Source organism: Tamandua tetradactyla, chromosome 3 (genome assembly GCF_023851605.1).
Source record: "Tamandua tetradactyla isolate mTamTet1 chromosome 3, mTamTet1.pri, whole genome shotgun sequence".
Lineage (NCBI taxonomy): Eukaryota > Metazoa > Chordata > Mammalia > Pilosa > Myrmecophagidae > Tamandua > Tamandua tetradactyla.
In genome coordinates this window covers 139,386,638-139,409,758 of record NC_135329.1, presented here as the reverse complement: position 1 = coordinate 139,409,758, position 23,121 = coordinate 139,386,638, and the positions used below count along the sequence as shown (strand labels likewise).

General features: G+C 38.8%; 1 protein-coding gene across 4 annotated transcripts in view; it reads left to right on the top strand.

The window, feature by feature from the left end:
- STK39 (serine/threonine kinase 39) overlaps window positions 1–23,121 on the top strand; it is a 332,438-nt gene that overhangs the window by 289,922 nt on the left and 19,395 nt on the right. For 3 of the 4 annotated variants that reach the window (XR_013172832.1, XM_077154062.1, XM_077154065.1), the window contains one exon: window positions 7,863–7,927. Coding sequence is in view for 2 of the 4 variants with exons in the window: in XM_077154062.1 (XP_077010177.1) it covers window positions 7,863–7,927 (65 nt within the window). In the remaining 2 variants the exon portion in view is untranslated. Of the gene's footprint in view, window positions 1–7,862; window positions 7,928–23,121 lie in introns of those variants that run through there. The other variant, XM_077154064.1, reaches the window with a different exon arrangement.

The window sequence follows — 23,121 nt, the reverse complement described above, 5'->3', positions numbered from 1 at the left end:
TTCCTGGTGCCTGCCCATGTAAAAAAAAAAAAAAAAAAAAAGACATCACCAAATAAGCACATGAAAAGATGCTCATCATCATTAGCTTGTAGAGAAGTGTAAATTAAAACTAAAATTAGATACCACTATACGTTGATTAGAATGGCTGAAATTATAAAGGTTTATCACATTAAGTGTAGACAAAGGTGTGGAAAAACTAGAGCTCTCTTACACTGCTGCTGGGTATGTAAAAATATTGCAGCCATTTTGGAACAAAATGGAAAACATTTTGGCAGTTTCTTAAAAAGTTAAATATCTATCATGTGATCCAGCCATTCCCTTCCTAGATTTTTACCCAAGAGAAAAGAAAATGTGTCTGTATAGACTTGTATGTGAATGTTGATACCAGCTTTACTTGTAACAGAAAAGCCTGGGAACAACCCAAATATCCATCAGCAGATGAATATATAAAGAAACTGGGGTATAGGCACACATCAGACTACTTCTTAGCAACAAATAGGAATGAGTTATTGATACATATTATAACATGGATGAATTTGAAAATAATTATGCTGAGTTTGAGAAGCCAAAGTGGAATTGTGCTGTTTGGTTCCAGTTGTGTAAAATTCTAGAAGACACAAACCTGATCTATGGTATAAAACAAAAAGAGCAGTAGTTTCCTAGAGAGTATATATAGAGAGAGGCCAGAGGATGGGAAGGTGGGAGGAATTAAGAAGGGTCATGAGGGAACTTTTGGGCATAATGGATATGTTTATTATCTTCAGCATGATGATACTTCCACTGCTGTATACATATGTCAAAACTTATCAAAGAGTATATTTTAATTATGTGCAGTTTGTTATAAGGCTGTTATAAAAACAAACAAAGGGCCTCACCCCTAAACTGCTGTTCTACAGACGTTTTTGTAGAGAAGATGTTGATAAGCATTTGGGATAGTGATTGTTAAGATTTTTTAAAGCATGGCTCCCTTGAGAAAAAGTCACAAATTCTCTCACCAGAAATGTAGACAAAATTTTTTGCCTACAATGTAAAAGTTTCCAAGGGTTTTAAAAACCCCAGGTTAAGACCATTACCAAAATCTTAATATATTTTGAAGAACCAAAGCATTATTCTATGAATGCCTCCCAAACAATAATCTTCTGTGCTTTTCCAAAGCAAATAAATTAATTCTTCATCTCAGATTAATGTTGGATATGTTTGACTAGCAGTGGCATAAACTGAGGTTTAGCCATTCTTCATACATTACTTTTTTTCTTTTACTTTTATTCATCTTTGTTCTGAAGAGGAATTAAATGATAAACTTCTGGTATAACACTTCTACCCATTAAAAAAGGATACAATTTTATTGATTATACCATTTCATTGCTTTCAAAATGACCAATAATAACATAATGATTATTGGGCACTTCCATTACCACACTGTCCTCCAGTTCATAAAACTCTACCTCAAACACATTAAAGGACATTCAGGATCAAAATGCCAATGCCATGGTTACACTTTAAAAGATAAATTCAATGCCATCCGGTTTTGCTATGCCAAACTTTTTCAGGCTTTCTCACCATGCCAAGATTTTACTAATAAACTGGAGTTTCCTTGAACCTTAATGAGAATGGAAGGAGTATTTCTATGTTTCTTTTATTTTGCATAAATACCTTCTCCCTATATGTAAATAATACTAATATTCAGGGCTGTTTAACATTTTGCCCTTAAAGACTCCTTGCTAATAGGATTTGTAGCATTCCAGAATTTCTTCTATTAGCCATTGCTTAGTTTTACCATCCAGCATTCCAATTTGTGGTGGAATGTAAAGAAAATGGAATGTCATTAACATTCATTTCTCATTTTCCTCCAATTTTTAATCTACTTATCATTTGCACTATCTTCTAAATTTGACAATGCAAAATACCTTCTAAGGTGGGTATGCCATATCCAGATTCTTGGGCAGAGCTTTAGTAAGGGTTTTCGAGGAAAAAGATTTAGAATAACTTGCATGCAGGTAGTCCTCTGAGGAGCACTCTCAAGATAAACACCTGAGAGGGGTAGGGAAGTGGAGTTTGGTGGAGGGAGGAAATAAGTTGTGACACAATCACAGGAAAGACCTCAGCTGAGTCCAGAGAGAGCTCTGGAAGTAGGATGGCCATTCAGGGTTGCCCTACTCTGAGGCAGGAGGACCTTTTCAGTGCCATAACCAGTGCTTAGATACAGCCTGCCTTTGGGAAAGAGCTCTCTCCCATGCAGGGAGAGAGCTCTCCAGCTAATGGGTGTTCCTGAAGAGGGACTAAGTCGAGAGCCATCAGCTACCTGTCATCCCAGCAGTTGGGAAAACAGTGCCTCTTTCCTGAGGAGAAGATCTGGGTGGTACAGAGTCTCCTGTATAGCCCATCATTTATATTGTTTGGGTCCACCTGGGAATAGTTCCTTTGGGGTTGGTTGGACTTCTTTCCTGGGAGAGAGCAGTAAAAGGGAAGATTAGTGGTATGAATTAGTCTCCTCTGCTGCAGCTTGTCTTGAGACCACACTGATAACGCATCACCGCCATCCTCTACTACCCATCATGGTCCTCTTCATTTGGGCCAGCACCTCTGCTAGGCTGGGTGGCTTCCCTGGGGGGATGGCCAGACACTCATCCCTGAAAAATGTGAATTTAAAACTAAGGTGAGTTTAGGATGCCCAGTATTCCCTTGAGTTGATGCAAGAGTCAATTTATTTGCTTTGTAAAAATAAATGGGATTATTGCATCGGAGACACCTTTGTAGAAAAGTGCTTTGATTCTTATAAAATATGAACATTTCTTCTAGCAGGGAGTCTTAACCTGGAGTTTTTAAGGTCTGTGAACACCCTAAATTGGGTGTAAACTTTTGTGACCATGGGTTTCTAGGAAGAGGGTTAATAGCTAATTTGCCACCCAGCATATACAAGACATTGTGCTGGGCGCTAGCGTCACAAAGATTCATTTGTTTCCACGCATGTATTCTGTTTAGATGGACACTTGTTATGTGTCAGGCACCAGCAGTATACCAGGGAATAAAACAAAATTCCTGCACTCATTTAAGAGCTTATGTTTTGGATGTGTGGGGGTAGGTGAAGTGATACATCAAAAAATAATTCATAAATATTATGTATGAATAGCATGTCAGGTGGTGATAGGTGGTAGGAAAAGGAAAAATCCAGGTAAAGAGATAGGGAGGCAGGGGGTGGGGAGGCGTTACATAGGGTATCCAGGGACATGTGAGCAGAAGTCAGGAGGAAGTGAGGGAGGCAGTCATGAAGGAGGAGTATTTCCAGTGGAGGGAATGAGATCTGCTTTAAATGCCTAAGGATCAGCAGGGAAACTGTTGTAGCTGGAGCAGAGGCAGCCAGCGGACAATAGGGGAAGAGGTCAGAGATGGAGCAAGAGGTCTGATCTGGTGACTTTTGCAGACCATTGTAGAGATTGTTGCTTGTAGTAAGAGTTGGGAAGCCGTGGGAGAGAAGTAGCGTGATCTGATCACACATGAGAAGATACCTCTGGCTGTTGAATGGAGAGTAGACCCTGCAGGGACAATGGTGAAAGCAGAAGGCACACGGAATATTACACTAAGCTGGACAGGAGATGACGGCGGCCTCACTTGGGGAGTAGCAGTGGAGGTGGTGAGAAGTCATCCGTTTCTGGGCATGTGGATCTATTTCAAGAGTGACCTTTTACAAAGATGAATAAGATTTTGTACGGGTTATCAGAGAATTTGAATCTAGCAAGGGAAGCAGACCTGTAACGTATTATTTCCGCCACGGTGTTTAGAGATCTCTTCCTGGGAAGGTTCAGGATAGGAAATGGCAAAGAAGAGACAGACTGAAGAAGGTATCGTGGACCATGTTAAGAACTTTGCCTTTATCCTGGGGTTGCTAAGAAACGGTTAAACGTTACCTAAGGAGGCATGGTCTTCCAATTTGTAACCTAGATTCTCCAAATAACTCTTAGTAGCATGAGAAAGAGGGCTATAGGGGTTAGGAATGAAGGCAAGGAAACCTGGCCATTGTCAGGGCAGATAATAAGGTAATAGCTAGTATTTACTAAGTACTTGCTACACATCTGAACACCATTCTAAGCCCTTTAGCCCTCAAAACAACCCTATAAGGTAGACGTTATTATTAATTATCCTTGTTTCACAGATGAGTAGCCTCGGGCACAAAGAGGGTAAGCGAACTTGCCTAAGGTCACAAAGGTCCCACAGTGCTAAGAAGGCAGCATTTGAACCCAGGCACTCCAGTGCAGAAGTTCGAGCTCCTCTTCACTGTGCTTCCCTGTGCCTCGTGGCAATGAGAACCTAGAGATCTAGGGAAATTAATGGGGCAGATCTCTTCTATTCTGCCCCAAATTGATTAGCCATAAATGTATCCTAGTGTTATAGCAGTTTCCGTAAGATGTCCACCATAAATCACATCATCCCCTTTTCTCCTTACGTAGAACTTTGGACTCTCAGCACACATGCCTCCCTCTTCCTTTGCGATCTCAGGCTGCCCATCTACAGCCATGCAGTTGCCCAAAACAGATGTTCAGGGTGTATATTTGGACCAAACAATATTGTAAAATCATATCGTGAGGTAACCCAAGACCGTCTTATTTCTTCTTATTGGGAATACGTCAGACTTGCATTCATCAATCCTTTCCCCCACAGCTTTTGTTTGGGAATTGCTTGAATTAAATAAATTAACTCACCTCTACCAGAACACCAGTAGTATATAAAGTTATTGTGAAATATAACGATTTCTGGGGGAAGGATGTGTCTTTCTACCAGTTACTCAGAATACAAACAGGCCGTCACGGTCATTATATAACTGTTACTTTTCTAACAGTCAAAATGTGGGAAATTTGAGTTGTTCAAGTATTAATAGAGAAAACGGGGTCTGTAGAATGCTTGACTTAGTTTGCCAGAGAAATGTCAACTCTGCTGCCTTGCTTCTGACAGTTCCCTCCCCCAGATGATCTTACTTCTTTCTCTGTATAGATTCAGGGAAGTATTGAGTGTTTTTTCCATGTGATTGTTAATGGTATTGTTACATTTTCATAAAGCATAATGTTTACTGTGCCCTACGCTAAATGTTATCCCACATATAAAAAGAAACTTCTAGCCCTGACATGCATTCAAACCTAAAGCATGACCGGGGGAGGCAAAAATAGTAAAAACTAGACTATTCATGCTGTGGAAGGCTTAGCTAAAAAGAAACCACAAATGTATCCCATGGCCGCAGCAGTGGGGCGAGAGGGCTGTAGTCTGTGCAATCTTAGTGAGTCCTGTCTGGGTCACTGATTGGCCGAAAGGCAGAGAGAGCACTTGTGACTGAAGACAATGGGCTGGGAAGAAAAGATGAGCCAAAGAAGGTTACAGAGTTTGTAACAAAAATGAGGGGAATGAGTTTTATTTGGGAAATCCAAGAAGGATTTGAAATGAGGTGATGGACACTGAATAAGCAGGGTTCAGAAGCCCCATGTGTTTTGGAAACTAGAATATCATAAAATCTGAAGCTCAGTATTACCAGCGCATGCTTCAGAAGCTCTAAAATAACAGCCAGCCCTACCCAGCCCTTCTTTCTCAGCTCACGTTCCAGGTAAAGAGAATTTTTATTTTTGAAATCCAGGTGCATAGTCAGGAGAAGGGAGAAAACAGTGACACCCATCTTTTTAATGAGCATTGCTACTGGAAGAGAAATTAGCATCACCTTGAATTTTATGTGATGTCAATTAAATGAAGGTATTTCATAGCACTTTACAACAAATTAGAATCAGGTAAATTGAAAATAAGTCTAGCAGCTGGGATAAGTAATCAGGTAAGTGGCCAGTTTTGCTATTTTTGCTTTGAGCTGAAGACAGAATTGAATTTCTAATGTCCCTGGGGTATGGGATTCACAATTGGAGCCCGTGGCTTCTGGGATGATTGTTTAAGATGCCACCGCTCCATCTTACCCTCCAGACTACAGCTTGCTTAACAGTGTTCCTTGGAAATTGGCCCTAGTACATATGTGTGTGTGCCAGAGGTAGGGTTGTGAATTCGTGTGGGGCAGAGCCCTGCTTTTGGCTGAATCGTAGAGAACAGACTGAAAATAGATGACCCAGAACAAGACGTAAATCATCCACATTAACCGAGGGACTCTAATAAAAGGACTGAAATTCATATGAAGACTTTATGGCTACTCATGAAATGAGCCCAAATCAGAAGAACCATTAGAACAGTTTTATGGTCGAAGAAAATGAGTGGAAGTGTTCAGTTGCTGCAATTTGCCCATAGTTAGAATGCCGTGACATAATAAATACTGGCTTCGGTGAGCAAAACTTTAACAAGCATAGCTTTTTATGCCTTGAGCCCAGTGTTTCTTGCATGAATTACTTGCTGATTTTAGTAACTAAAAAATTTCCAGGAAACTGTTGAGAAGGCTGAGTGAAAGTTAGTGATGAAAACTATATTGGGGCTGGTAGCCCTGTGTCTTTCTTGTGTGTGTGTGTTTGGTGCGGGGGTGGGGGTGGGGTCACGATAAAAATCAGTTAAATATTAGGAGGGGGGATGCATTAGTAAAAACGAAACTTCGCAGATTGCTCAGAATGGAAGAAAGAGGGCCACAGATGAAGATAAAATAATGCTTGTAATACCGGTTTAGAAAGAGAACTAGGCCTTATTGAGCATATTATTTTCCTTTTTTCTCCTCTGTAGTGGTTGGGATTAAATGAAACAAACTAATCTACAGAAAGTCCGTATATCTAGATTGTTTTCAGTCAACCTTAGAAAAAAGTAAAATTTTCCACACATATTTCTTCTTATCTCTAATTATAAACTTACTATTGAAATACTTGCTCTTCAAATATTAATACATTTACTATTTTACCTTTAAAAAGTGTGGCAGTTTCAGGTAAATTTTCACATACCTGATTACAGGAGTTGTAGATTATTTCCCACATGAAAAATAAAATTATAAACAGAGCCTTGTTGCTTAATTTCTTCAACTATAACTTTTCCTTCCCTAATGGGTAGCCTGAACTTCACTTTCCACACTCTAGGTTTGGATGTGGGGAGAGCAAAGTTTTAAATTTCTATCTAATAGAACATTAGATATAATAATTCTATTCATAAACAGTAGCCCAAGCCAGGGGTGCACAGGAAAGCTTACTTCTCAACTAGAGTATCAAATATATCATGATACCATGCAGAACGGGATGGGTCACTGATGAACTCTGGCTAGTACTGAAAACATGTCATCAGTGCTGAGCTCCAAACTGTAAACCTCTCGTGCGTGACCCTGTTCAGCTGACTCAAGTATTATCCGAGGTGGCTTTTCACTGGTTTCACAGATCATTGTATTCTGAAAGCATTAAAGCATATGCCCAGGTCACAAAGGTTATCCACTGTATTTTGTTGCTTTGATAAAAATGGGTAATGAGAATTGAGTGAATTTATAGGATAGGCGTTCAAATGTGCTGACTGGTTATTTCCAAAGAAACTGTTCTTTGCAATAACTCTTATCTTTGCTGTGTACTGCCCTCTCCTGGCTAGTAAATGTCTTGGTAACGAATTGTTTTCCTTAACACTTCTAAACAGAAAGAGCACAAGTAGTGGAAACACTGGGTGCTGCTATCATTTCTACTTTCTCTTTTTATTGTATGAAATGTGATGTTGACATATAGTAGCTAATTCAGATGTGCTTGGATTCAAGTTGCTGAAGATATAAGTTGTACAAAATGTATCTGTATAAGAGTAATTTGATCATTTATGAATACTTTGTAACATCTGTGAGATAAATTATTTTATTGCATCTCTAGTCAAATTTTCCGAATCATTGATGTGAAAATCCAGTGTTGTCAGAAATAATTTTTTTCCATGTTTGTATTTTACAGTGGCTGCTAATTTACAGAAGATTGTAGATGATCCCAAAGCATTAAAAACATTGACCTTTAAGTTGGTAAGTGAAAAGCTTTGGAAAGAAGGTGAATTCTTTCCTTCCTGCATTCCTGTGCCAGCAAGGAATAATAATTCAGTTTAGTAACCTAGTCTCATTTTGTTGTTGTTGTTTGGAACCATTTCATGCATTCATCATTTGCCTCTTCAACATTTGGGGGCATTTTCTGATCATGACTAGAAAGTTCTACTTCAGAGAGCATATCTTATTCTTTTACAATCATGTCTTTAAGAATGACTATTTAAGAATCTTGAAACCTGTATTATTTTGCTTCCAGTTTGTGTGGCAACTTGGCCGTATTTCTAGATAAGCAAAATTAAACAGAATTCAGTGCAACACTCTTAATAGAGCTTTCTAGAAGCGAAAGTCAAGTGATTCTAAATTTTAGAAATAGAGGCTGATTGTGGGAATATGATTTAGGTAATTGGAAACAAATATAGAACGACCTCACCGAGGCCTAGTGGACAAAGACATAACATTTAACTCCACATTTCAAATCTTAGTAGCAGGTTCTTGTAGAAAGGAGATGTTTCAAGTTTTCCTGCCATAGTACAGTAAGTTTTAAACCTGAGAGCTAGTGTGGTCATAGAGACACAGAATACCGGGCTCTGGGGTGGTTGTGAAGCCAAGAAAGGATGGCTATGGCCAGAAACAGAGGTCCAGAAAGTCGAGAGTGTTTTCCTGAAAGTTTTAGTCATCAGTACATTAAAGGACTAAAAATTGACTTATTTTTAAATGATCAATAAATATTACAAGGGCCATTCAGAATGCCATAAGCAATTTTAAATTTAGATGACCAACACTTTGCTTTGAATGATATATATTGATGATCTTTTTATTTCTTGAGAAAATTTAATAGAGAATATGCATGCCAAAAATGCTAAATGATTAGTTACAGTAAATGTTAGCCTGGTGCTAATTAATTTTCTGGGTCTTGCTTTTCATCTAATTTCAGGTGCCTTAGGCTGTGCGATAAAAGATGAGCACAGAAAGGATTTATCTGAGGAAATTCTTTCGTTTTGACATTTAAAGGACATTTTATTCAGACTTAAAGTGATCAATTAACAAACTGAAAAATTTGTCTTTTGTTTTGAGACTACACTGTCACCTGTTATATTTCTAATTCACCTGCAGTTTTATAAACATACTACCCTATTAGTGCCATAATGTGTTTATGGGAAAATGGTCCACCCTGTCGGCATTTCAAGCCAATATAAATGTCCCTTTATTCACTTTTTTACAATGTAAGAAAATTAGAAATTATACCATCTCCACAATATTTTCTTGATTTTGAATGTTTAAACGGAGAGAAGAGATTAAAGCTTTCATCCTGGTTTATCCCCTTTGTTTCCAAACTTGCTTACCTATAAGATAGAAATAGCAACCCTGCCCCTTTCCTACTACTGAAGGACTCTACTATCTCTAGATAAACAGTATAAGTAATGGTAAAACTCTCCCTCATCTTCTACTCTAATCACTTTATAAGTTCCCTTGCAATTTCTTCCCCACTTCCAGCACTGTAGTAAGATTCTCTCCTCTTCACCTGGATTATTGCTGTAGCCTCCTAAACTGATTTTGCTGCCTGTCGTCTTGCCAGCCTCTGACCCCATTTGCCGGTCTGTAGCTGGAGCCAGAGCAATCCTTTTCTAGGTCCACAGAGCTCCCAATGCTGTAGTGACTCTCCATTGTCCTCTTCTAAAACCCAAACCCCTGAACATGGCTAATCAGGCCCTTTCTCCCTTTAGGTCTCTTGCCTTATTCCCCCTCTCCCCCTCCCCCCCCTCCCCCCACCCCCTTCCCTCTTCCTTCTTCCTTCAGTCTCCTGTTTTCATTTGCAGGCCCTTTGCAGGTGCTTTTCACCCTTAATAGAATATCCTTCCCTCCCATGTTCCCCTGGGCTCACTAACTCCTAGGCATGTTTCAGGTTCCTGCTTATATTTCACTTTCTCCAGGAAGCTTTCTCTGACATCCAGTCCTGGCTAAGGTGTTCCTCTTATATTCTCCCTCTCTGGGGCTGTCGTATTATACTGAAATTGTGTAGTGTCTCCTTTCTATTACTAAGTCTAGAGTCTCCAAGAGAGCAGAGATTGTCTTGGATCCCCAGTCCCTGGGACTGTGCCTGGGACTTGGTAATGATTAAAATATGTTGAAATAATACAAACTTCACGTGGGTAAACTTCAGCCATCAGTTTATTTTTCCTTTACATTTGTTTTAAGCCCTGTGATCTAATTAGGGCTGTGACTTCTGCTTCTTGTGTTCACAGCATCTCTTAAAACTCCCTGTCTTTGAGTGTAGAAACAACAAGAATCACAACCATTTATAGGACATCCACTGTTTCCCAGGCAGTGCATGAGGCATTTGTATGTACGTCATCATAGTTCATTTAGTCTTCACAATCCCATGGGATGGTGATTTCATCAAATCCATTTTATGTCTTGGGAACCCCACCTCTTGTGGGGTTAACTTGCCTAGAACCACACAAAGCTAAAGCTGCGATTTCAACTCTGGTCTAATCTCAAAGCCCATACTCTTAACAGGTATTCACTCTTAGAGGCAGACCCCTGCAGCCCTGCAGTTTTACAGTTTTTTTGTTTCTTTGTAGACCCATCCTTTTGGATGACTGGTTACATTTACATTGGTTAAGACTGAATCTCACTTATACCTTAACCAGGTTGAGTGATATTGGCTTGTCCTTGGCACAAGAGGAGTCCTGCAGGCAAACCCATCTGTGTGTTCCCACCCCACCCCACAAACCCCCCACACACACATCTTTAGAATGTGCTAACGTGGTGCTCTCAATAAATGAAAATTGATGTCTTTTTCCCAAAGGATGGTTAAAGATGTTCAGTAACACCAAACTCAGAAGTGACCGTCTATTTCTGTCACTTAACTTTCCATCCAGCCCTAGAGCAAACATGAGGGGGTTTCTTTATTGTTATCAGCTGCCAGCTGATTTGAGATTCATTTGACAGAGCTAATTTGAAATGAGTTTTAGCCTAATCTGCTGTGTGACACCAACGCTCTGATAAAACCACAGATATTCAAATGCATTTGTCTTCATGTGGCAATTTGGTTATTTTATTGGAAGAATAAGAGCTCAAAGTATATCAGCTGCATTTTTCCTCATAAGCTGCTGCTGTTTGTGGTTCTTTTATCTCTCAGCTGTTTATCATTATTTTTAATCTTGGAGTTTTTATTGCCTTCTAAAGGAGAATATCAGGGGCCTGAAAATTGTCTGAAGAACTGAAGTATCTTGGTACTGTCCTTAACCTCAGCTACACAATGGTTTCACTAAGAGGGTGAAGAGAGGGGGGACTCTAAAAATTTGTTGATGCCTGTGTCCTACCCCCAGCGATCTTGATTTAATTGCTCTAAGTGCAGCCTGGGTTTGGGGAGTTTTAAAAGCACCTTGTGGAATGAGTTACAATGGTGCACCTTGGAAACACTGACTAATAGACTCAACACAAACGTCCAGCAAGTGATCTCTTTATTACTTGCACAGTATATGGAATACAGAAAGGACAAATAATCTGTTACTTACATAGCACAAAGAGTCTAAAAGAGCAGGGGAAGAAGTCTTATCACGGCTGGTCCTCCTTAGTGGCCAAAAACTGCTCAGATGGGTGGGGTTCATGGATGGCAGCTCCACTGGGGGTTGCAGTGGGCAGGCACCCAGCCACTAGAATTCCTGCTTGTTCCTGGTTTTGAGGTCTGGCCAGCCCTTTTCATTAGACTTAACATCTCCCCAGGTTGTGGAATAGCACACAATAGAAAAGGAGGTGGGGACAGTAGAAGGCTAAAAGGATGGCTGCTTGGGTATTCATGACTTCCTCAGAGAAGGAGGTGGGGGTAGATGAGATCTGGGCAATGGCCGCTTGGCAGATGTCTGGGACTTCCTAAGAAAACTCCTGGTGATTCCAGTGTTTGATCAAAGCTGAGATGTACTACATTTCTCAATCTTGAATCTCTTCCTCTTGCTGTCTCCTTCCCGCTCTTAGAAATATTTGCTCAAGTTGAAGATTACAGGTTTCTGTCCTTATCATATATATCTGCTTATATAAGAAAAGCAGTAGCCCAAGGGACAAGGATATTGGTTAAAGAAGAGCATTTTCTGTTTTTCTCTGCCCAGTAAGATCTTAAGCTTCTTTAATGGATAAGATAATAAGTATGGTTTCCCTTGTTGGCATAGCCAGTGATAGATCAGAAACCTTTTCATCAATTTTAACAAAATAGTTTAAGCATAGAGGATGTGATGGTTAGGTTCTGGTGTCAACTTGACCGAGCAGTCAGGCCCAGTTATCTGGTTACGCAAGCAATCGGCCTGACTGTTGCTGCAAGGATATTTTTTAGCTGATTGATAAAGCGGAAGGCTGGTGTATTAAGTCATCAGTCAGTTGATTGCATATGTAGCTGATTACATTTACAGTCAACTAAGGCACATCTCCCACAATGAGATAATCCAATCAGTCAAAGACTTGTAAAGGGGAAGAGAGACTGTTTCACTGCTTCTTTAGCCAGTGAGCCTCTTCTGTGAAGTTTGTCCAGGACCTTCATCAGAGCTGCCAGCTTCATGGCGTGCCCTGTGGACTTTGGACTGTTCCATTCCCACGTTGCGTGAGACACCTTTATAAATCTCATATTTACACATCTCTCCTGTTGGTTCTGTTTCTCTAGAGAACCCTGACTAAGACAAAGGCATTACAGCTCAAGTTCTGTGTGCTTGGGGTTTGAAATATCAATGCATTGTTGTTTTAAGCCTTGAGACAGGGATTTATAAATGTCTTTTAGTCATTTTAAAGTTTACTAATTTGCAGTTTTATAAGGTATGTAAGACTTGCTGCTTTCAATGTGGGATCTCTAAATTGCATTAGTGAAGATATAAAATAAGATACATTTAATTTACCCTTGAAAATAGAACACAGATTATAACAAGGGCATGTAATTAACATGCAGGTGGTACACATTTACACGCTGCATTATAGCTTTTAGCTACTGAAATGTATTAACATTATATGCATTGCAGATAGAATTTGATAAGCATTTTGGCAATTAATGACTAAAAGGCTTTATTTTTAGAAGCATTCAAATTAAGTATAGTTGGAGTCCATGTGACGAAGTCAGGCAAACTGTAATGGGATAAAAGAACTAACTACGGCCAATCTCCAAATGAATATAGAGGCACAAACTCCAACAGAATACTTGCAAACCAAATTCCGTGGCACATTAAAAGAATCATACACCACGACTATGTGGATTTTATACCAGACAAATAAGGATGGTTCAACACAAGAAAATCAATCAACATAATACACACATTAACAAATCAAAAAGTAAAAATCACATGATCATCTTGAGTGATGCTGAAAACCATTCAACAAAATTAAGCATCCTTCTCTATAAAAACACTTCAAAAGGTAGGAATCAAAGGAAACTTCCTCGATAGTATAAAAGGTTTATATAAAAAACACACAGCCAATGTGGTATTCAACAGTGAGAGACTGAACTCCTTCCCTCTAAGATTGATAATGAGACAAGAATGCCCACTGTCACCAGTGTTATTTAGCACTGTGCTAGAAATTCTACTTAAGCAGTTCGGCAAAAAAAGAAAAAGAAATAGCATCTAAATTGAAAAGGAAGAAGTAAAACTCCCAGTATTCTCAGATGACATAATCATATATTTGGAAAATCCCAAGAAATCTATGACAAAGCTACTTGAGCTAATAAAGAAATTCAGCAAAGTGGCAGGATACAAGCTTTATGTGCAAAAAACAGTGGTGTTTCTATACACTAGTAATGACCTAACCAAGGAGGCAATTAGGGAAAAAAATCCATTTACAATAGCAACGAAAAGAATCAGGTATCTAGGAATAAATTTAACCAAGGAAGTAAAGGACCTGTATCAAGAAAACTATAAAGCATTGCTAAAAGAAATCAAAGAAGACTTAAATAGGTAAAAGATGAAGTGTTCATGAATATGAAATTGATCTACTATTTATCATAATACCGATAAAATTGATCTGCAGAGTCAGCAAATTGATCTACAGATTCAACACAATACCAGTAAAAATTCCACCAACCTACTTTGCAGAGTTGGAAAAAATAGTTATCAAATTTATCTGAGGCAAAAAAGCACAGTGTAGGAGGCAAGATGGTGGCTTAGTGAGGTCTGGAGTTTAGTTTGTCCTCCAGAGCAGCTAGTAAATAGCCAGGAACAGTACAGAACAACTGCTGGGGCCATATGAGTGACCAGACACACAGTGCACCAGCCTGGACAAGCTGGACTGGCTGAGACCCCACACAGGACTATAGAATTGCAAGGCTTCCCAGACTCCAGCTGCCCCAGGCAAGGATGAAATTAAGCTTGTCTGAGAGACAAAGTAACTAGTCAGGTGAAAGGAGTTAATTCCCTAAGCTGTATCTTCCCCAAGAGAAGGGTGGGACCCAGCTCAAGTGGAATCCCTCCCTCAAGGAATACAGGCCCCAGGGACTGGAAAACTGAAGCAATTAATGCCAACCTACAACCTCACCTCTGTCTCAACCATGCCCCCAGCAGGGAGAATCTGCTCATCACCTTATGCTGGTGGGAAGCCGCAGGCGGACAAGCGCCATATGCTTGGCAGGATAGGAAAAACAGAGTCTAGAGGCTTCATAGGAAATCGGTTAACCCGCTGGGTCTCACCCTCAGAGAAAACTGATGCAGGTGACTCTCTTCCTGAGAGGAGGCAAGTCCGGTCTGGGAAAATCTGACTGGGTCTAATAATATCTGAGTAGACCCTCCTCAAAAAAAAAAAAAAAAAAAAAAAAAAAAAAATGTAGGCAGGACAAAAAACAGAAAAACAAGAACTGAAAAATTCTGATCAGTTAAAAAGATGGGAAAAAGTACAATTAATGCAAGCTAGGGCCTATAGTCCAGGGTAGCATTGTACTGTGCTTCCAATGAATGTAGCAAAGGCATTAGCATTATGCTAAAATGTAAATAGGTGGGGGAGAGGAGGTGGGAACAGGTTATGAATTATTCGTGGAAGAAAAGGAAATGGCTTCAGAAAGAGTATGGTGGCAAAGGCATGTCTATACACTTAGGCTGGATTGTATAATGTGTGAATACAACTATTTAAAAGTGAACAGAGAGAAACAAGTACTAAAGAAAATGTGGAGGAAGAGATGTACCTATTCATTATCAGTAGTGAAATGAGAGGTGCAGCCCCTTGGAGAGCAGTATGATGTTGCCACAGGAGGCTAGGGGTGGGTTTGCCATATGATCCTGAAACCCCATTGCTCAGTAAATGTCCGGAGGAGCTGAGCGTGGGGACATGAATGGACATTTGCACCCTGGTGTCTCTGGTGGCAATGTTCATAATCCGCAATGAATGGAGGTGGCCTAAGAGTACAGCCACTGAGGAATGGAAGGGGGAGCTATGGTATATATATACAATGAACTACTGAGCTGCCACAAGAAGGAATGAAGTTGTGAGGCATGCAACCAGATGAAAGAACCTGAAGAGCTGTATGTTGAATGAAATGTCAGGAACAAAAAGACATATTATCATGCCTCAATCATGTGGACTAACTATACAAAAATTTGGTGAACTAAAGTTGAGAGCATGGGATATCAGGTTTGGGGCATATTGTAAAAGGTCCTAGATTGTAAGCTCTTACAACAGTCATATATTTTTAAGAGGTATAACTTTTAATTCTAAATTCTGAGATACTGAGCAGATTGTATGTAACATGGTCATTCTCAGAAACTTTGGGTATTTATGTGACACCTGAGACTCAAGCTCTGAAGCTATAAAAATTAGCAATACCCCATACAGGAACTGTTTAAAAAGTTGAAAAAGTGATCAGACATCAAGTAGAGATATGAATGAAGCTGATCTGGATAGGACTAAGGTATATCAGAAGACTGGGTAAAGGATGATATCATTCATATTTTAAAACTTCAATTTCTGTGTTAGACTAAAGGGAGAGATGTTTATTTGGTACAACATTTATATTTTGGGTAGTAAATTCCCTAATTTAACTTGTATGGTCAGTTTAATTGAACACCATAATTACATGGAATTTTGAATAGGGCATGAGATTTTGTTGGTTTGTCCAGGTTAGTGTGATGCCCCAATAAATCCCAGAGTGATTTGGATAATAAAAAAAGAAGTATTTGCAAAATCCCCTTTGGGGGATGGGGAAAAAGGGGGAAATATTCAACTTCCCCATTTGGAGAATTTCTGATATTCTTATAAGCAATGCAGACAACCAAATCAGTAGGCCAGGCCCTTGATCTTGGAGTCCTCCTGTATGCTACTTATACCTCCAAAGGATAGACTAAGCCCAAGAACTTCTTTTGTTGCTCAGATATGACCTCTCTTTAAGCTGAGTTGGCAAGTGAACTCACTGCCATCCCCCCAACATGAGACATGACTCCCAAGGATGTAAATCTCCTGGCAACGTGGGACAGAAATCCCGGGATGAGTTGGGACCTGGCATCAAGGGATTGAGAAAACCTCTTGACCAAAATTGGAAGAGAGAAATGAGACAAAGTGTCAGTGGCTGAGAGATTTCAAACAGAGTCAAGAGGTTATCCTGGAGGCTATTCTTATGCATTATTTACATAGCAAATTTTTAGTTTATGGTATATTGGAGTGGCTAGAGGGAAGTACCTTAAACTGTAGATCTGTGTTCCAGTAGCCTTGTTTTTGAAGATGATTGTATAATGATAGAGCTTTTACAATGTGACTGTGTGATTGTGAAAACCTTGTGTCTGATGCTCCTTCTATCTAGGATATGGACAGATGAGTAAAAATATGGATAAAAAATAAATAATAAGGGGACAAAGGTTAAAATAAATTGAGTAGATTGAAATACTATTGGTCAGTGAGAGGGAGGAGAAGGGGTATGGTATGCATGAGGGTTTTTTTTTCTTTTTTATTTCTTTTGCTGGAGTGATGCAAATGTTAAAAAAATGATCATGGTAATGAATACACAGCTATGTGATGATTAGGAACCATTGTACACTGTGTACGGAATGTTTGTATGTTAAGTTTTTACAATACAAATATTTTTTAAAAATTTTATTTGGAAGGGAAAGGGGTTTTGAATAGCCAAAAACATCCTAAAAAAGAAGAATGAAGTGGTAGGACTTACATTTCCTGATGCTAAAGCTCATTATAAAGCCACAGTGGTCAAAACAGTATAGTACTGGCACAAAGATAGACATACTGATCAATGGAAGTAAATTGAGAGTTCAGAAATAGACCCTCAGATCTATGGCCAATTTATTTTTGGCTCCCAAATCCACTGAACTGAGACGGAATAGTCTGTAATAAATGATGCTGGGAGAACTGGATATCCATATCCCTACCTCACAGTCTGTACAAGAATTAACTCAAAGTGGATCAAAGACTTAAATATAAGAGCCAGTACCAGAAGACTCCTAGAAGAAAATAGAGGGAAACATCTTCAAGACCTAGTAATATATACCTTACACCAAAAGCACAAGCAGTCAAAGAAAAAATAGACAAATGGTAACTTCTTAAGATTGAACACTCATGTGCTTCAAAGAACTTTGTCAAAAAGGTGAAGTGGCAGACAACTCAGTGGGAGAGAATATTTGGTAACCACATATCTGATAGGCAGAATATATAAAGGAATCCTACAACTCAACAATAAAAGGACAAACAACCCAATTATAAAATGGGCAAAAGGTTTGAATAGACTATCCCTCAGGGAGGAAATATAAGTGGCTAAAAAGCACATGAAAAAATGTTCATCTTCATTAGCTATTAGGGAAATGCAAATCAAAACCACAGTGAGCTATCTCACATGCATACAAATGGCCGCTATTAAACAGGAAACTACAAATGTTGGAGAAGATGTGGAGAAATAAGAACACTTATTCACTGCTGGTGGGAATGTAGTATCGTACAGCAGGTGTGGAAGACAGTTTGGGTGCTTCCTCAGAGAACTAGATATTGTTGCCCTGTGACCTGGCAATTCCGTCCCTCAGTATATACCCAGAGGAGCTGAAAACAGTGAAACAGACATTTGCACACAGATGTTCATAGTGGCATTATTCACAGTTGTGAAAAGATGGAAACAATCCAAGTGTCCATCACAAATGAGTGGATAAAGAAAATGTGGTATGTACATACGATGGAATATTATGCAGCAGTAAGAAGGAATGAGGTCCTGAAGCACATGACAAGATGGATGGATGAACATAGAGGACAAAATGTTGAGTGAAATAAGCCAAATACAAAAGGAGAGACACTGTGTGATTTCACTAATATTGGCTAACTACAATATGTAAATGAGTCTTAAAATGTAGAATATATAGTATCTAGAAATAGAAGCTAGAGAAGTGGGGAGTGGCTACCTAATATGTACAGTTTTTAATGAGGTTGAACTTAAATGTTTGGGAATGGATAGAGGTGAGGGTAACTCATTATTGGGATTATAAGTAATTGTGCTGCATTGTAGGTGAATTTGGCTGAAAGGGATTGTTTAGAGTTATGTATGTCACCAGTTCATACTAAAAATATAAATAAGTTCTCACATGAACTAGTAAAGTGTAAACATCCTTGTGCACAAACAAAAAAACTAAATGGCAGGAATCTAAGGATTACAACTTTCTCCCCCTACTGAAGGGGGAGAAGATGATGCAAGAATCTTAAGGGATAATGCCAGTTCAAGAGGGTCCATGGAGCTGCTCTGTGCCTCCTGCTCAGTCTAAACAGTGGTTCTGAAAGTGTGGTTCCAAGACCAGCAGTGTCAGCTTCAGCTGGACATGTGATTAAAATTTAAATTCTCAGATACCCATGCCAGATCTAATGAATCATAATCTGGGGGTTGGGGTACAGAATCTTTGTTTCCACTAGAATACCAGGTGATTCTGACGCATGCTAAACTTTGAGAACCACAGCTTTAAATGAAACTAGAGCATTCCACCTTGAGAAGCACTAGGATAGGGCAGTAGTTCACAAACTCTGCTATACCTTTGAATCACCTGGGGATCCTAAAAAATGCCAGTGCCCAGGCCAAACGCTGGGCCACTTAAACCACCATCTTTGTGAGTAGACAGAGGTATCAGTATGTTTTAAAACTCTCCAGGTGATCCCAGTTTTGGGATGGAGGGAATCCTTATGGCTGACAGTGGGCAATCACATCTTTAGCTCCGCCACAGTATTCAAGCCAGACCTGCTGGTCTGGCAGTAGGGATGAGCAGATGGGTGTTTTCCAGAAATCAGAGCACTTGAGTGAGAGCATGCATGGTGTTATATTCTGTCATGCTCAGTTCATGATCATGTATCCATTTTCCTTTGATTTAGAGGTTCACAAATTGTGGTTCTTGGATCTCTGGGATTCCATGAGACCCTTTCAGGGGATCCCAGAGGCCAAAACTATTTTTGTAACAATACAAGATGTTATTTATCTTTTCTATTATGTTAACATTGGTATAAATTAATGGTGAGTAGAACTGCTGATGTCTTAGCATGAATCAAAGTAAAATCAAAACTGCACTGGTAGTCATCATATTCTTAAAAGCCATGTACTCACTACAGGAAAAAAAAAGCCAGTTTCAGTTAAGAATTTTCCTAATGAGGCAGGAAACGTAATTGGTTTTATTAAATCTTGACTCTTGTGTACACATCTTTTTGCTATTCTGCGTGATGAAATGAGACATCCACAGAAAGCACTCCTGCAGTATATAAAGTAAAATGGTTGGCTTTCAGTTAAAGCACTTGGAGAAATGTCTCAGTAGTGAGCCTAACTACCCAGTTTTATTCATGCAATACCATTTTTACTTGACAGAACAGCTAACTACCTATGGCTATTCAGACTTGAGCATTTGGTAGACATTTTCTTGAAAATGATCAAAGCCTGGCACTTTGAGAAAAATAACAGTTTTTCTTGTCTATAATAAATTCAGGCTTTTAAGTAAGACTTAGGGTTTTGGAAAACTTGTACCTGCCACTATAAGCTTGACACCCCAAAGTACTTAAAGAATTTTTTAAATTTTAATTTTTATTGGAGAGGTGGGTTTATAGAACAATTATGCATAAAATTCAGGATTCCCATACACATGCTATCATTAATGTGTTGCATTGGTGGGGAAAATTTGCTACAATTCATGGCAGCATTGTTTATAATTGTACCATTAACTATAGTCCATGGTTTAACTTAGGGTTCACTGCTTTTGTAGTGCAGTTCCACGGATTTTTAAATTTTCAGTCTATTACCCATATATACAACCTAACGTTTCCCCTTTTAACCACAGTCAGATATATTTTTCAGTGTTGTTAATTGTATTCATAATGTTGTGCTACCATTACCACCATCCGTTCCCAAAGCTTTACAGTCCCAAAACCCCAACAGAAATTCTGTTCTACTCAAGCATTAACTTTCCATTCTCTGTCCTTAGCCTAGCCCCTGGTAACCTGTATTCTAGATTCTGGCTCTATTAATTTGTTTATCCTAATTATTTCATATCAGGGAACTCATACAATATTTGCCCTTTTATGTCTGGCTTATTTCATTCAACATGATGTCTCCAAGGTACATCTATGTTGTCACATTATCAGAAGTTCACCCCTTTCTACATCTGACAATATTGTATTATATGCATATACCACACTTTATCCATTCATCAGCTGAACATTTGGATTGCTTGCATCTGTTGGCAATTGTGAAAAATGCTGCTGTGAGCATTGGTGTGCAAATATGTAGTCAAACACCTGCTTTTAGTCTTTATATACCTAGTAGTGAAATTGCTGTGTCATATAGTAATTGTATGTTTAACTTTCTGAGGAATAGCCAGACCATCTTTCAATGTAGCTGTACCATTTTACATTCCCACCAGCAAGGAATGAGTGTTTATATTTCTCCACATCCTCTCTAACACCTGTAATTTTCCCTTTGTTTAATACCAGCCACTCTAATGAGTATGAAATGGTATCTCATTGTGGTTTTGATTGGCATTTCCCTGATGACTAATGATATTGAGCATCTTTTCTTATGCTTTCTGGCCTTTTGTTTATCTTTTTTGAAAGATACCAGCTCATTTAATTGGGTTGCTTGTCTTTTTGTTGTGAAGTTGAAGGGTTTCTTTATATATTCTGGATAGTAAGCCTTTATTGGATATGTGATTTTTAAATATTTTCTCCCATTGTATAGGTTGTCATTTTACATCCATGATAAAGTCCTTTGAGGCACAAAAGGTTTTAATTTTGAGGCGGTCACATTTATGTATTTTCTGTTCTTGCTTGTGTTTGGGTGTAAAATCTAAGAAATCATTGCATACCATAAGGTCCTGATGCTGCTTTCATACATTTTTTTCCAGGAGTTTGATTGTTCTGGCTCTTAAATTTGATCCATTTTGGGTTGATTATTTTAAGGTTTGAGATATGGGACCTCTTGTTTTTTTGTTTTGTTTTGTTTTGTTTTGTTTGCAAATTCCCTAGCATCATTTCTTAACAAGCCTATTCTTTCCCCAGTTGAGTAGTCTTTGCCCCCTTTTCAAAATCAGCTGGCCCTATGAAGCTTATTTATGCATAGGAGAGGCTAAGCCTACTGATAATTATGTCTGCGTGTCACCCTTGGAGGGAGAGCCTCTTTTGTGGCTCAGATGTGACCTAAGCCAAATCTGCAGGTGAACTCACTGTCCTCCCCCATTACATGGAACATGACTCCCCGGGGTATAAATCTCCCTGGCAACGTGGGACAGGACTCTCAGGGATGAGCCAGGACCTCAAGAAAGGCTTCTTGACCAAAAGAGAAAAGAGAGAAGTAAGACACAAAGTCTCAGTGGTTGAGAGATTTCAGAAAGAGTTGGGAGGTTATCCTGGAGGTTATTCTTACGTATTATATAGAAATCCTTTTAGGTTTATGATATGTTGGCATGGCTAGAGGGAAGTATCTGAAACTGCTGACCTGCATTGCAGTAGCCTTGATTCTTGTAGAAGACTCTTTAATATATAGCTTTTACAGTGTGACTGTGTGATTGTGAAAACCTTGTGTCTGATGCTCTTTTTATCCAGGGTATGGACAGATGAGTTAAAAAAAAAAAAAAGGACAAAAAATAAATAATAGAAGGAGATAAAGGGTAAAAATTGGGTAGGTTGAGATACCATGGGTCAATGAGAGGGTGGGATAAAGAACTCTATATAAGAGTTCTTTTTTTATTTCTTTTTCTGGAGTAATGCAAATGTTCTAAAAATGATCATGGTGAAGAAGATACAACTATGTGATGATATTGTGAGTCAATGATTATATAATATGGTTGGACTGTACATGTGTAGATATTTCTAAAAAATATTTTTTAAAAATGATAGAACTGTACAACACAAACATTGAAGTCTAAACTATGGACTGCTTTTAACAGTGTGCTTTTAGTAATACTGTATCATCAATTGTAACAAAAGTACCACAATAATACAGAGTGTTAATAATAGGGAAAGCTGAGTGTATGGGAGGGGTATATGGGAATTCTCCAATTTATGCATGATTTTTTCAAACCCTCAACTTCTCTAATTTTTTTAAAAAAGTTAAAATAGAATGCAAAAGTAATTTGACAGAGGAAAAAAGTGATCACTTCATTGCCGCAGAAAATTTTTTTCACAAAATCCAATACCTTTTCATGATTAAAAATCAAAGAAACAGGTAGTGGGATGGTGGCTCAGCAGGCAGAATTCTCGCCTTCCTTACCGGAGACCTGGATTCAATTCCCAATGCCTGCCCTGTTAAAAAAAAAAAAAAAAAAAAAATCAAAGAAATAAACATGGGTGCACAGGTAGTTCAATGGCAGAATGCTCGCCTTCCATGTAGGAGACCTGGGTTCGATTCCTGGACCACACACCTAAAATAAAAAAATAAAAAAATAAAAATCAAACAGCACCAGGAATATATAGCTAGTAAAAAAAAAAAAAAAAATCAGCTGGCTATAAATGTGTGGGTTGATTTCTGAGCTCTCAATTCAATTCCTTGTTCTATATGTTCACATCAGTATATGACATTTTGATTACTGTGGCTCTATAATAAGTGTTAGGAGAAGGAAGTGTTAGTCGTCCAAGTGCATTCTTCTCTTTCAGAATCGTTTTACCTATTCGGGGTTCCTTATCCTTCCATATAAACATGATGACTAGCTTTTCCATTTCTGCGAAGAAGGTTGTTGGAATTTTGATTGAGATTGCATTGTACTTACAAA